Below are 15,304 nucleotides of genomic sequence, written 5' to 3'. Positions count from 1 at the left end.
TGCCTGTGTTCTCCTGGGGTTGTGCTAAATGCACTGTTGAGCTTGAATCAGAACCGTGGCCTCTGGCTTACTTTTTGCTGCCACGAGAGGGGTCCAGACACCATTTCTTCAGGCCTGCAAACATAGTAGGGAGGGAAATGGTCATCCAGTAACCACTGGCAACTGAAGAACAAGCCTTTCAAAGTAACACAAAAAATATGTCAAAGTAAATAATTTATCCATGAAGGTGTTCAGAAATATTTTCATAAAAATCTCTTAGATCATGAACTACCATTTATCTAAATATTTATATTGCTCTCATAGAAAATCACCAGAACCTGTAAGAAATGTTTTTCCCCAGTGTTTTAAAATATTTAACGCTGTAATGGAAAATTTTGAAAACTGGGTCAAGGAAGTTTTTAGCATTTAATATATCAGAAAGGCTTATGTGGAAAATACATGCTATACCAGTGTAAGCCTCTGGGTCGGTTGTTTTTTGGTTTTTTTGTGTTTTTTTTCTGTTGTTGTTGTTAAACGATTTCTTTTTAGCTGTGGCTACAGAAATAGCTAAATAAAGTTGTCTTTTAGACTGAGATTGCCACTTGGTTTCTACAAGAAGTTAGGCTCACCTCTCAGTAATGTCACAATCACTCCACGAAATTAGCAATGAAAGAGAAGCACAGAAGTCGTTAGGATTTTTTTTTTTTTTTTTTTTTTTGAACTGGGCATTTTTGTTTTGTTTTTAACACACGTGCGCAGACGCATACTGAGGGGCCGGTGAGGCTGCAGGCCCCGGCAGGTGCACGCTGGCTGGTCCATGGGGCTGTTTCCTGCTGTGGATGTGGTTTCTCGGCTGGCGAAGGAAGATCGCACACTCCACTTTTCAAGATTGTGGAGTGAGAGATGCTGAGGAACCGAGACAGATGGAGAAATGTTTAAATCTGGCTTTGGTCGACACTTGGTAAACATAAATGTGATTTTCTCATATGTAGGTAGGTGCCTGGACAGCAGGCTCACAACTCTTCTCCCCTTAAACAGAGGGCCCCATGTACTGCCTGCCAGGGGTCTTTACCACGTGCCCTTTGAAAGCTGATCTTTTGCAACTTACGGAAGGAATTTCACGAGAGGTGTATACATTTTGGTCTTAAGCTGCGTGCATGGAAAGTGCTTGCCTGGCACAGTCGGTTTCTTGGGTGTCTCACTAATACTGCCAGTATTCAGATATTCTAAGAGTGCCCATTGGGTGTCCCAGCCAGAGCCAATCAGGATCCTTGTAGCATTTTGGGGAGGTCGAGAAAAAAGTGATTCATAGAAAAAAGTCGAGTTTAGGGATCATTGTTGCCTGACCCCAGGCCAAAGGAGAGCAAACATTTTTGGTTCGGGAGCTGTGTCTGAGCCACGTCTCCAACTGCCATGTGTCCCTACCCGCCTCCCCCCACCAGGAAAAACCTTTAACGAGGATCACCAGGTGTTGCAGATGATCTGAAGAAAATGTGGAGTTCTTTTGTACCACTGCTGTGCCCTCACTAGGAGGCGATGCTCTGGGCCCTTGTGACCTCCCCGCCCGACCCCCCCACCCCCCATGTCCTCACCCATCCTGATGCCTCGGATTCCTCTATCACGTTCCTGCTGTCCCCACCAAAACTTCACAAACCTTTTTAGACTAGCATATAAACTTTATTTAAGAAATGTTTTTTATGTGACGAAATGTACATTACAGAAAATTCACCGTTTCAACCATTTTTTTTTTTTTTTTTAACGTTTATTTTTGAGACAGAGAGAGACAGAGCATGAACGGGGGAGGGTCAGAGAGAGAGGGAGACACAGAATCTGAAACAGGCTCCAGGCTCTGAGCAGTCAGCACAGAGCCCGACGCGGGGCTCAAACCCACAAGCTGTGAGATCATGACCTGAGCCGAAGTCGGACGCTCAACCGACTGAGCCACCCAGGCGCCCCTGTTTCAACCATTTTTAAGTGCAGTGGCATTACGTACGTTCCCATTATTACGCAACCATCACCATTCAAACTTTTTCAACCTCCCTGATTGGAACTGTGGACCCATTAAATACTGACTTTCCACTTCCCCCTTTCCCTAGCCCCTGGTGACTTTCTCCTTTCTGTCTACCTTCTGTCTCCATGAATCCGACTACTCTAGGTACCTCATGTGGATGGAATCAGACAGTGTCTGTCTGCCCTTTTGTGTCTGGCCTATTTCACATAGCATAATGTTCTCAGGGGTTCATCCATGTTGTCGCCTGTGACAGGATTTCCTTCCTTTTTTGAAGCTGAATGATATTCCATTTTATGCATCTACCCCATATTGTTTATCAATTCATCTGTAGATGGGTAATGGGTAGCTTCCACCTTTTGGCTATTTTTAATGATGCTGCTGTGAACACGAGCGTGCAAATATCTTTTCGAGTCACTGCCTTCCATTTTTGTAGATGTGTACACCCAGTAGAGGGATGGCTCGATCAAATGGCAATTCAGTGGTTAATTTTTGGAAGAGCTGCTATCTGTCTTCCACAGCGGCTGCACCTAGACATTCCCACCAGCGGTGCACAGAGTTTCTCCACATCCACACCAACAGTCGTTACTTTCTGTTTTTTGGAGGTTTTGTTTTTCACCATAACCACCCTAATGGGTGTGAAGTGAGTGACAGCTCACTGTGGTTTTGATTTGTATCAGCACGTAACCTGTTAATCTCAGCTGCACTGGTTGCTTGTGTGGGGATGTTTCTTGTGGCACTCTCGCTAAACAGCTCCTTACCGTGGCCTCTGGTGGCATGGCCAATGTGGGGTTGAGTAACAAAATAGAGCCACCCCCATAGAGCTTCTAACACAGAAAGCGGTTCTTAGGAATTGCTTGATTTTTATCAGTTAGGTCCGTGAGTGGAATTGTGTGCAAACTGGCCTGCTCACTCCTTTCTTCCTTAACTCTCTTCACCTTTTTGAAAGTTCCCACCAGATTATAGTCACTGGAAATCCTACAGAATCAAGCCTGAGTAGTTCCACAGACAAACAGGAAAAGGCACATGTAAAATTTTCCTCAGCCTCATAGCAGTAATTCTCAAAGTGTGGTCGCTCGCTGCATCAGTGTCACCAGAGAACTTGCTAGAAATGCAGAATATCAGGCCTCCCGCAGACCTGCTGAATCTGAGTATCTGGGATGGAGCCCCGCACCCTCCGTGTGAATGAGCTCTCCCAGTGATTCTGATGCTCAAGTTTGGGAACCACTGAATTATGGCCTAGGAAATTGGTTCCAGCCCTTTTGAGCAGCAGTGTGTTCTATGGCAAAATTCGGAACTGAATTTTTGAATGCCATTTATTATTGATCATTTACACTGGGCATGACATGGCAGAAAGACAAAGAGTGAGCAGGACAGTATTCTAAAAGTCTAACCTCTGAGGTATTTACATTTAATTTTAGGAACTACGTTTTGGGAGGCAGCGAGGGATAGACACACACATACGGGTACTAACTTGAAAATGGGGCACCTGGGTAGCTCAGTCGGTTAAGCATCAGACTTCGGCTCAGGTCATGATTTCGCGGTTCGTGAGTTCAAGCCCTGCATCAGGCTCGTGCTGATGATAGCTCAGAGCCTGGAGCCTGCTTCGGATTCTGTGTCTCCCTCTCTCTCTGCCCCTCCCCTACTCATGCTCTGTCTCTCTCTCTCAAAAATAAATTAACATTAAAATTTCTTTTAAAACAATGGAGAGTAAACACTGTCATTTAAAGATTGGGTTCTGTGGTTGATGATTTATGTAGAAATGTTTATTTCAGGAGGTAATGAGAACGATAATGTTTGATCTTGTCACAGGTGGATTGGCTTTAGGCCTGTGGAGTAAATATTTCAGAGACACATTTAAAGAAGAACAGAAAATGCCAGTGACGACATAATCTGATGCAGAAACAAAGAGAGTAGTATCAATTGACAGCTAGTGGCCTAAGTATAGACAGTGAGTCAATTTTGATTAAAAAAAGGCTATATTGGACAACCAGGCCAGGTGATTTAACAGAATGATAAACCTGAAAGGAAGCTTTTTTGAGATAAGAACAGAGAGTATTGATCAGTGAATACAATTTTGCCTCTAATCCATAGGTTCTCAGATTTTTGTGGTAAAGGAACTACTTTTCTGGGCAAGGAGTACCTTCCTTAAAGAAGTAAGAAAAGGGAAATATCCATTTGCCAAACAAAAGGAAAGAATGATGTAGCTATTGACAAGAAACCAACAAGGTGACCTCTATTTGGAAGTGGAGAGAGTATTAAATATACATATAAATCGTTGATAATCAAAAGCCAGCATGACCGGAAATCAGTCCAGAGTCTACCTGGGAGACTTGGCGAACCACACAAAGGACAATTTCAACTCCCCAAAGTGGAAAAAAAAGTAGAAGTTTAAGAATCAGGAGTGCTTGGGAGCAAGGTCCTACCTACCCTCCCATTATTTCTTCCCACCCACATGCTTAGAAGAAAATCATATTAGTACTTAAGCTATCAGGGATGGAGGTAGAAATAAAGGATATTACAGATTGTTCTTGACTTTATTTATTTATTTATTTATTTATTTATTTATTTATTTACATCAATGAGAAAATAAGGGTTAAATCCTGAGGAAAGGAGAGTATTATTTGACCAGGGCATCTGTTTTATAAAAATGCAAAGTGCTTTTCAGCAAATATTTCAAACAGTGGATATCAAGCTGATGAACCTGTAGAAACAGTATCAAAGAGGGTGTGTTCTTTAGTTTTCTTTTCTAAAAGTGATCGCTTGTGAGCAGAAATTGCAAAGAGGTGAGATGTGAGAATTACCTAAAGAAATGAATAATGAAAGAGATGGTCAGAATTGGAAATTTGTAAGTCAGTACATTTATTTATTTTTTTAATGTTTATTCTTGAGAGAGAGAGTGAGACAGAGTGTGAGCAGGGGAGGGGCAGAGAGCAAAGGAGACACAGAATCCCAAGTGGGCTCCAGGCTCTGAGCTCAGCTGTCAGCACAGAGCCTGACACGAGGCTCAAACCACGAACTGGGAGAACATGACCTGAGCCAAAGTTGGACGCCCAACCGACTGAGCCATCCAGGGGCCCCAAAGTCAGTACAGTTATTGAACATCTACTCTGATCCCAGTGTGGACATGTGGAGTTAAATCAAGTTCTCGTCCTTAGAGGGATTATATTCAAATAGGGGGCCTAAAACCTAAACAAAAACAATGATGACATATTAATAAAAGCCCAGAGAGAGGTTGATTTTCTACCAGTCTATTAATTGTCCTTATATTCCACTTGGAAGATGACTTCCTGAAAAAAAAAAGTGGGGGGTAAAATGAATTGCTTATCCCAAATGATAATTCTTCAGAATCTCTGGTTCAAAAGCTTTGAGAATAGAAAAATCATTCCTTCAAGGAACAGTCAGAAGGAGAGAACAAGAAGACATGGTCTGATGTTATAATATTTGAAAAGTTAGCATGGCGTTCAGCCAAGAGAAATGGAACCAAGTAAGTATAGTGTTTGGAGAAGGACAGGGAAGAAAATGTGGATAATGGGAGGAATCTCAAAGATGGGAATTGAAAGGGGGTAGGGAGGACGTTGGGAATTGAGGGCAGATGTTTCAGAATTGAAAAGAAAGTATAAGACTGTATCTAGTTAGATTTTAGTGCAGCCAAAGAAAGTTTAACAAACATGGTATCTGTGATGGCTTAAAAAGATGTCCACTGGGGCGCCTGGGTGGCTCAGTTGGTTAAGCGTCCGACTTCAGCTCAGGTCACGATCTCGCGGTCCGTGAGTTCGAGCCCCGCGTCAGGCTCTGGGCTGATGGCTCAGAGCCTGGAGCCTGTTTCCGGTTCTGTGTCTCCCTCTCTCTCTGCCCCTCCCCCGTTCATGCTCTGTCTCTCTCTGTCCCAAAAATAAATAAACGTTTAAAAAAAAAAAATTAAAAAAAAAAAAAAAGATGTCCACAAATTCTTGATTGCCTCCCCTTCAGGAGGAACTGCACTTAATGACTCACTTCTAATGAGCAGAATGTGGTAGAAGTGATGTTAGGTGATTTCCAAGACTGGGTTGTAAAAGGCATTGTGGCTTTGCTCTTTCTCAGATCTCTTGATCTTGAGGGAGTCAGCTGTCAGGTTGTGAAGAGACTCAAGGGCTCCTGACTGGTACATGCAAGCAAACCTGGTTCTTAGAAGCAGCTCCTGAATCCCTAGTTAAGTCTTTAGATGATGTCTTGACTGTAGCCCAATAGGAGTTGAGTGGTTCCAGCTCAAGTTTTAAGGCACTTCCAAATTCCTGAACCACAGAAATTGCAAGTATAAATGTTCACCGTATTTAAGCCATTGAATTTGGGGGTGATTTGTTACACAGCAATAGACAAGTAATATGGTACTCCAGGTAGAAAACAAGACTATAAGAAAGGCGACAGTACAAAAATGACAAAATTCAAGAGACACAGCTTTACCATTTGTTGTTCAAAGAAGGAGCAAACAAGTAGCTGTCACGTTGGTAATGTTTATTTTTCCTCTGCTGGAAATCAGGAGACCTCAAAGATGCTTGGTGGCAGATAGTTCAGCGGCTACCTATCGAGTGCTTACGTATCGGATCTGGTTTTTTCTCTAGCATCCGTAAAAAATAAACTAGAAATGAGCCTTTTGGTTCAAGGTGCTTGGAGCGTAGTAAGAGAGACAGATGTGAACAAGGATGACCACGTGATCACGAGTGAAGTAAAATGTGATTCTTCTGGGTTGCCTGGGTGGCTCAGCCAGTTAAGTGTTGACTTCAGCTCAGGTCATGATCTCACGGTTTGTGAGCTCAACCCCCACGTTGGGCTCTGTGCTGACAGCTCAGAGCCTGGAGCCTGCTTTGGATTCTGTGTCTCCCTCTCTCCCTCCCCCTCCCCCTCAGAGCTCACGCTCTATCTCTCTCTCAAAAATAAATATTAAAATTTTTTTTTTTGTGGGGGGGGGCGCGCTTGGGTGGCTCAGTTGGTTAAGCATCTGACTTCGGCTCAGGTCACGATTGCGAGGTTCGTGAGATCGAGTCCCGCGTCGGGCTCTGTGCTGACAGCTCGGAGCCTGGAGCCTGCTTTGGATTCTGTGTCTCCCTCACTCTCTGCCCCTCCCCTGCTCATGTGTGTGCTCGCGCTCTCTCTCTCTCTCTCTCTCTCTGTCAAAAATAAACATTGGAAAAAATTTTTTTTAATTTTTTTTTAATGTGATGCTTCTGCAATAGAAGATAGACCTCTTCTAGTTTGTTTGGAAAGTTAAGTATTCTCTAGAGATTCTAATCAAAAGAAATCTTTTAAAAGTTGGCAAGATGCTGATTGCTGTGTTTATAAAGTTTCATAAAACAAACTTAAAGAAGAGCCCCTAAATGGTGGTGTTCGCTTAATATTTCCCCAAAGATGTTGTACTCCTGACATGACTGTAGTTTATTAAACTGTTCCAGTCTCTTCCCAGTTTCAGGAATTCTATCTGTTTTGCGGTTGAGAAAACTGAAGCAGCAAACCATTGGGAAATTTGCCCAAGGTTGTGTTGCTAGTCAGTAAAGGAGCCAGAATATGAACCCAGGCAGCCTGGTTCCACAGCCTATAATACAACCAACTGTCCTCCTTCTCAGTTAGTGTGACTGTACTAGAAACCTGGAGTCTGAACAAATCACGACTTGCCCAATGTCACATGACCAGTTTCTACCTGTGTCATAGTGGACTGATTTCTTACAGACTAACACTTCTGGTGAAAACAACTAGAAAAGCTGGACAAAACCTTGAAACAAGCAAAAAGCAACCAAGAAGTAGCCTTTCAGGAGCCTATGGTGCTGGGGGCAAAAATTAGAGGTCAGGGCCACCAAGGAGGCATGGCCCCAGAAAAAAAAACAAAAAGCCAGGCCTTTAGTATGGACTCTCCAAAGTCTACATACTAGAAGCCCAAAGCAAACCTGAAATAAATCACACTGTCATTAATTCTGTTCCTCATTGTATTAAGGTGTTCTGTGCTACCTTCACTGAGTAGAGAAGCAAAAGCAAGTAAATCTCTGGAAGACAGTATCAGCCTTACAAACCTCATATCAATATGCAGCATTCAAATTAAAGTACCAAAAGATAAGGCTGAATTACCAAAAACAAAGAGGGGAGAAAAAGAGAATAGAAACAGACCTACAGAAACCCAGATTTTGAATGTGTAAGTGTGGTTTTTAAGGTGAATGGATTCGTAGTTTCAGGAAATTCTGCAAGATGAATTTGAGTAGAGAATTAGAAGTAATAAACAAAAAGAGCAAAGTGAGAATTATAAGACCAAAAAATACAGTAATTGAAATTAACAACTTGGTGGGTTTACAGTAGATTAAACACAGCCAAAGAAGGGATTAGTAAATGGGATGACAGCTCAAAGGAATAGAAATTTTAGGTTTCTAAAACACACACAAAAAGAGAAAAGCACAAGAGATTTTGCTATGGACCGAATGTGTGTGTGTGTCTCCCTTTATCTCTTGCAAAATTCACATGCTGAAGCCCAGTACCCAATGTGATGATATAGGGTGGGAGGAGCCCTCATGAATGGGATTAGTGCCATGAGAAAAGAGACCCTAGAGAACTCTCTTGGCCCTTCCGCCGTTTGAGGACACCATGAGAAAATGGTTATCTATGAAGCAGGAAGCAGGCCCTTACCAGACACCAAATCTGCCAAATCTGATCTTGACTTCCTTGTCTCTAAAACTAAGAGAAGTCCATTTCTGTCTTTAAACCACCCAGCTTATGGTATTCTGTTATAGAAGGCTGAACTGAGATTTATAGGACCAACTGAAAGGTTTATCGTACACGTAACCGGTGTCCCAAAAGAGTGGATGGTGAGGAGGAGAGGTAGGCAAGAGGGGGAAGCAATATTTGAAGCAGTAAATGCCAGTGCCACATGACTAGTGGATAGCCGGGCCAGGTCTAGCTTCAGATTTATCGTCTTCAAAACATTTTTCATTATGACACATAGCACCCAGAAAATGTCGTTTAAGAAGTATGTGTTTAACCCAGGTCAAGGTCAGGAAATAGGACACTGCTGGCACTCCAGAAGCTCCTGCCCACCCCCATAGTAGCTTCCTGATTGCACCACGCCTCCCACTAGAGATAACTGCTACCTTTGATTTTATGATAATCATTTTCATCATTGGTTAAACCTACGTGTATATCCCTAACCAGTCCATTTTAGCTTTGCCTGCTTTTGAATCCTGTGGATGGTATCATACTGCAGCTATTGTTTTCTCATTTTCTTCTCTTGGTCCGTACTGTATGAGATTTATTTAGTCCACGTTGATACGTTATGGGACCTGGTCTGGATCACCTGGCGGAAGAACCAAGTGGCACTCGGAGATCTCGGAAGGCAGGAGGTTTATGTTACACCTGTGGGCTCAGAGATCACTCTCCAGAGGTCTGAGCCCCGAGCGTAAGCAGAGGGAACAATTTGTAGCCTGTTACTTCTGCATTCTGCATTAGTAGTAATTTGGCACGTGAAGCAAGCAGGGCAGGAAGAAGAACCCGGAAGGGGGGTCTTCGGTGGGGGACTGGAAATTTCTCCGTCAGTCCTATTGGCCATCTTATAACAGATTTTTCCCTATTAGATCGATTTCATTGTTTGATGAAGTATATACCTCATCTATGTGTCCATTTTCCTGTTGGTGGAGATGAAGAGTGTTTGTACTTCAACGTCATTATGAGTAATGCTGCTCGGACGTTCCTAAACCTGTAGCCTAGTACACATGTGCACGCTTCTCTAGAGCACTTGTCTAGAACACCTTCCTGCAGTGGAAGTGCAGGGTTCTTAAGAATGCCTGCACTCAACTTCTCCATGATGCAAAAACGGTAGTGCTGGCTTCTACCCCCACCAACCATGAAGACTTCCCAAGTCTGGCACACTTCCCACCTCACAATCGCTGCGACACATTGGCCTCCCGAGGAGGGACACTCAACAGGCTTCCTCTCTTGGGCCCCGTCATGGAAAGCTTGTTTACTACCTCATGGGGGCCTGTGCCTTCCGATCAGTAACACCCCAAAACAAAAGCGTGTGTGGAGAGAGAATGCGGGGCTGGAGTCTGTTTGGGTCCTCTTTTCTCAGTGTAGGTATTCACACAAAACCCTGTTAAGGTTCTTTGACAAGCTTTAAGTGAGGGTCCAGAGCACAGCACTACTGGTCGAGGGGAGCGTGGCATGGTTTATTTCACCCAAGTCCGCTGAGTCGTTCCAGAAAACCAGCCTGGAAGGACCATGGAAATGTGGACAAGAATGGCGGCACTGCCTTCCCAGGGGTCCTCCCCTGCCTCATGAGCTTTCTCTGGAGGCAGAGTTGTTTTGACTCTGGAGCCTCTCCATCTCTGTCGGGCCCAGGGAATTGGCCCAAACTGAGGAAAAGAGATGTTAGAGCACTCTCCCCACCTGTGTCCCAGTGTTTCATCGAGGCAGTTTTGCACAGCAAAGTCTGCAGCAGGGGCGGACCCCTTAATTTTTTTTTTTAATGTTTATTTATTTTTGAGAAAGAGCATGAGCAGGGGAGGGGCAGAGAGAGGGAGACACAGAATCCAAAGCAGGCTCCAGGCTCTGAGCTGTCAGCACAGAGCCTGCTGTGGTACTCGAACTCACAAACGGTGAGATAGTGACCTGAGCCGAAGTCAGATGCTCAGCCAACTGAGCCACCCAGACGCTCCGAGGCCGGAGTCCTTAGAATCAGGAAGGCATCCACAGCCTGGAGGTGAGGTTGGCCATGGAGCTCCCTCCTTCGAGGGGCTACTTAGCCCATCAGTCATGTTCATACCTTTTTCTCATGGCTCTGAACATCTGAGAGCGCTGCTGGTAGTTGGCCCAGATCTCATTTCTGTTCTCAAACTGTCTCAGCATCCCCTGGATGGCTCAATGAAACACAGATGGCTAAGCCCCACCCTGGAGTCTCTGAGGCAGCAGGTCTGGGGCGAGGCCTGAGAATTTGCTTTTTCTGGCTGATTCCCAGGTGACACTGCCACCGTTACTGGTCTCGGGAGCACACCTTGAGAGCCACTGGTCTAGCTCCTCTTCAGGCTTCATTTAGTGCTGGTTGTGAGAACATGTAACTGCGTTTTAGTTCGTAGATTGGAAATTCTACTCAGGATGCATTGAGAATGCCCCAAATGTTCAGCATTCCTGCTTGACATAAACTTGGTTCGTTCTGTGTCCTTAACTTTAAGCTTAGTTTCTGCTCAAGAGCCCATGAAATTAACAATTAGCTTCTCTGCTGCATCAGTTTTACTGGCGTTAATGCACGCATACACGTGACGCGCCATGATGTTACATTAAGGAGCTTAAATTAGAAGCAAATCTCCCTGGTCAGAAAGTCATCTGGTCATTTGGCTTAATGAAAATTGGGTCTGTCATGTACTGACCCTGACTCATGTACCGCCTCCACGACGATGCTGCTCTGTGAATTGAGAAGTATCTATAAAACCAGCGTAGGGCCCCGCTTGTGCTAAACTGTAAAGGTGAGGTGGCCTTCTGTCTTCTCCGAAAGACACAGACTCCTGTCCCAGAGTACATATATTTCAATGAAATTTACTAGAAGCTTGAAACTAAACCTTGCTTTAAGGAAAACGTGAAGCCCTCAGGAGAGGGTTGAGTGGTTCATAACTTGTATGTACTGTTGCACGCGGTTGTGGTGTCCTGATCCGCTAGGACTAATAACTTGTGACAGCCACAATGACGCCAACACCGCAGGCCTCGCTCACGCGTGGAGTACCCGTCAGGCCGCACCTGCTTCACTCCGTTCTTTTTTTAGAACAGTACACAGCCACCAGCTTGGGCGATGATTCTGAGGACGCTGACGCTAGGCTGCATCTATCTAGTTCGGTCCTGCGAAAACAGTCATGATTTGAGAATTATGCAGTCAAGTGATTGCTTAGAACCAACGCTGTCTTGTGCTGTTTGCTGTTTAGAATATTACGTTGATAGGGTGGGTTGACCGGATCATCTGTGACATCAGGGTTCGTGATGATTTGTTTCTAAGAGGTCTGGTGTGGGAAATGCTCTTCAAGTTCTGTGTCCTCCTCCCCACCCCCGACCCTTTAGTGGCCATGATTCTGAAAATCACATGTAGCCTGAGGCTGAATTGGAGAGAACTCTTCCTGTGTCTTCCTGAAGGTTCACCCTGTTACCACTTGATGTTCCTCTGGGACATCAAGCCCTGGGATGAAGTGTGGAGATAAGATGGGGCTTTTCCCTCAAAGGTTTGTTTCTGCTTGGTCTGTTTGAGACTGAGGGATACATAAATACAAACTATGAATACAGTTGTCTCTTGATTCTTTTATGATAGCAGCTGTGACTGGTGGGTGAGCCCCGAGGTGCTTTTACAGAGTTGAATGTCCCCAGACATCCATTTCCCTGAGCTGTCATTGACTTCATGGGATTTCCACTTGTCTTGCAAGATTGGCACACTTTGTATCAAATGTTTGTAAACTCTGTGTAAGAGACAATGGCTGAGATGCTTGTACATTTTGTCCCCATGGGAAGGACACAAAGCTGGGTGGGTCCTCAGCAGCAAGAAGGTGCTGGGTATTGGGGAACACTGAATCCTGCTTTAGGAATTCAGTCACCAACTGTAGTAGCCTTGGGGCGCCTGGGTGGCTCACTCAGTTAAGTGTCTTGATCCTGGCTCAGGTTGTGATCTTGGCAATTCATGGGTTCGAGCCCCACATTGGGGCTCTGCTCTGGTGGTGTGTAGGCTGCTTGGGATTCTTCCTCTCCTCTCTGCCACTTACCTGCTTATGGTCTCTCTGTCTCAAAATAAATAAATGAACTTTAAAAAAAGAAAAAAAGAACTGTAGTAGGCACTCACCATCTGTATGGCGAAATATGGCAAAATATGGCGGTGGAGAAGACATGGTCTACCTGGCCTAATGCATAATGAAGGAATAAGACATGCGTGTAAATTATTTATTACAGAGAAGTTACTAGAATGCACTCTGCTTCTGCCACTGGAAGCTATTGCTTTATGCTATGTGGCCAGATGAGGAGGAAGAACTTCTCTTGATTGAGAATGGGGAGGCTTCCCCAGGTGGAAAACCTTATAGCTGAGCCTTACAGGAATAGTTGTCCAAGGTGGGGGGACAGGATGGCTCAAAGAACAACGTGAACAGATGTGAAAATGGCACTAGGGGTGGGACATACTTTCATCTCCTTCATTTTGATCTGTAGGCAGGGGCCAGGAGACACAGCCCCGATGGGCTGTGGTGGGTAGTAGGGTTTTATTCTGAGGCCGTTGTGGGAGGTCAGCCTCCTTCCACTCCCCTCCTCAGCCTCACCAGCTATTTAGTGCCTCAGAAGAGGCAGGACCAATTTTAATAAAAATAATGGTATCTTTCTAAAAATGTATTCAAAGGTAAGCAAGGCACTGACATAATCACAAATTTAAACATTTCTCAGGAAAATTTGTGCTTAAACCATAGTACAGCCACCCCTCCCCCACCCCCCACCCCCAGGATATTACCAACCATGTTTAAAATGCAAGCCAGAGTTTTCAACTGCTCTTAAAGTATTTATTTTTAAATAGCTTAGAATTTGAAAATTTTTGATGGCTTAATTTCTGATAGTCAGCAGAAAGGAAATCTCTAGCTGCTGCCTATATGCAAATCCACTTTTTACAGATTCCCAGTTTATCCCAAATAGGTTGGGAGATTTGAAAAGATGCAAGTCTCTTCAGCATCCGGTTAACACCGGTATCCTACAGGCCCTGGAGTCTCCGGTTTTCACACTAAAATCTATTTGGCACTGAAGCTGTACTAAGCAAAATGCAGTTTTGCTCGGGGTCCGGACACGTGAACCCTGGATGGCCTCCGGGTCATCCTCAACGTCAGGTGTCGCAGAAGACACCGCAGGAGACCGGGCTCCTGTGCTCGCGGGTGGTGGCGATCCCCCGTCTCCTGCGCGTGGCCCACCCTGACTCGTGTTCTGTTTCCTCCCCAGCCCAGTGACTTCTCCGTGTCTCTGAAAGCATCAGGGAAGAACAAACATTTCAAGGTGCAGCTTGTGGACAATGTCTACTGCATCGGGCAGCGGCGGTTTCACACCATGGACGAGTTGGTGGAACACTACAAAAAGGCACCCATCTTCACCAGCGAGCACGGGGAGAAGCTCTACCTCGTGAGAGCGCTGCAGTGACGGCCCCTGCCACAGCCCCAGCCACCTCTGGGCCCTCGGGGCCGCACTCACCTCCCCAGAGCCGAGCGGACCGGCCCCCAGAAGAAGCCGCACTCACGGGCCCTCCCGCAGCGGGCTCCGCTCCGTCCGGTGGTTCATCATCGTCTCTTGGCTTCCTTTGCCTCGTTCATCTTCGCGTGCAGGTCGGTTTGTTTGCCACTCGCCTCTCCTCTGCCGCGCCGCGCCCTGCCACCCACTCTCCAGCCGCCCTCCTCCCGGCCAGGTTCAGGGGTCGGGAGGCGAGGAGGAACGTTCCTTCACTTTATTCCTGTGCAACTGAAAACAGCCTTCGGGTTGTTCACGCTGACAGAACCCCTCATTAAAAAGACATCGGGCACGGTTTGAATGCACCAAAGCTGCCGTTAATTATGTGAACTACAGTACGCTCCGAACGCGGGGTCCTCGGGCCCTGGGCTCCCTCTCCGGCCAGGCGGCACCTGCGAGGTCCCCGGTCCTGGCAGCCCTGGCTCCGTGCCCCTCGCCCCTGCATGGCTCCCAGACTGTCCAGGGAGAGTGGACGCGCTTGCGGGTAGCAGCACCAGAACCACCAGATGAGACAGTCGCGAGGAAACTCCAGTGCCTTCGGGGCTATGCTTGCAATAAAAGAAATTTCCTTGAAAGTCCGTCCGCAGAAGCCGGACCGGACCGGTGACTCCGAAAGACAGAGGTTGTGGTCATTTCCCCCCAGATGTGCCATCCGCATAGTGCTTTTTCCTCTTGCCCTTCGGCTTGTTTAAATTTCACAATTATGTATTTAATTCTCAAAGTAATATGTATCTGTAGCCATTTGTTGACACTAATACAGATGATTAAGGAAAACAGCTGATCTTTGGGGAAGGGGAGCTACCATACACTTACACGCACGCACACACACACACACCATATATATATATATATATATATATATATACACACACACACACACACACATACACATATATATACACACACACACACATGTGTGTGTGTGTATATATATGTGTATGTGTGTGTGTGTGTGTGTAAGAACTATTTGCTTTACAGGGAATTTTTCAGGGTTTACAAGAGAATATGTGATTGGTAGTTAAAAGACACACAGAATGTTTATGAAGAAATTGCATTTTTTTCTTTACATTTGAACTTCTTTATAGTTGAAAT

The 15,304-nt window shown here is 45.3% G+C and overlaps 1 protein-coding gene across 3 annotated transcripts in view; it reads left to right on the top strand.

Annotated features, from left to right (window-relative positions):
- NCK2 (NCK adaptor protein 2) overlaps positions 1 to 15,082 on the top strand; it is a 153,594-nt gene extending 138,512 nt beyond the window's left edge. For all 3 annotated transcript variants that reach the window (XM_042931858.1, XM_042931857.1, XM_042931859.1), the window contains one exon: positions 13,934 to 15,082. In XM_042931858.1, the coding sequence (XP_042787792.1) occupies positions 13,934 to 14,128 (195 nt within the window). In that variant the 3' untranslated portion in view covers positions 14,129 to 15,082. The remainder of the gene's footprint in view (positions 1 to 13,933) is intronic.
- Positions 15,083 to 15,304: the final 222 nt, after the last annotated feature.

This window comes from Panthera leo, chromosome A3 (assembly GCF_018350215.1).
Source record: "Panthera leo isolate Ple1 chromosome A3, P.leo_Ple1_pat1.1, whole genome shotgun sequence".
NCBI lineage: Eukaryota > Metazoa > Chordata > Mammalia > Carnivora > Felidae > Panthera > Panthera leo.
The sequence above is the reverse complement of the archived record's forward strand: the minus strand, read 5'-3'. Positions and strand labels throughout refer to the sequence as shown.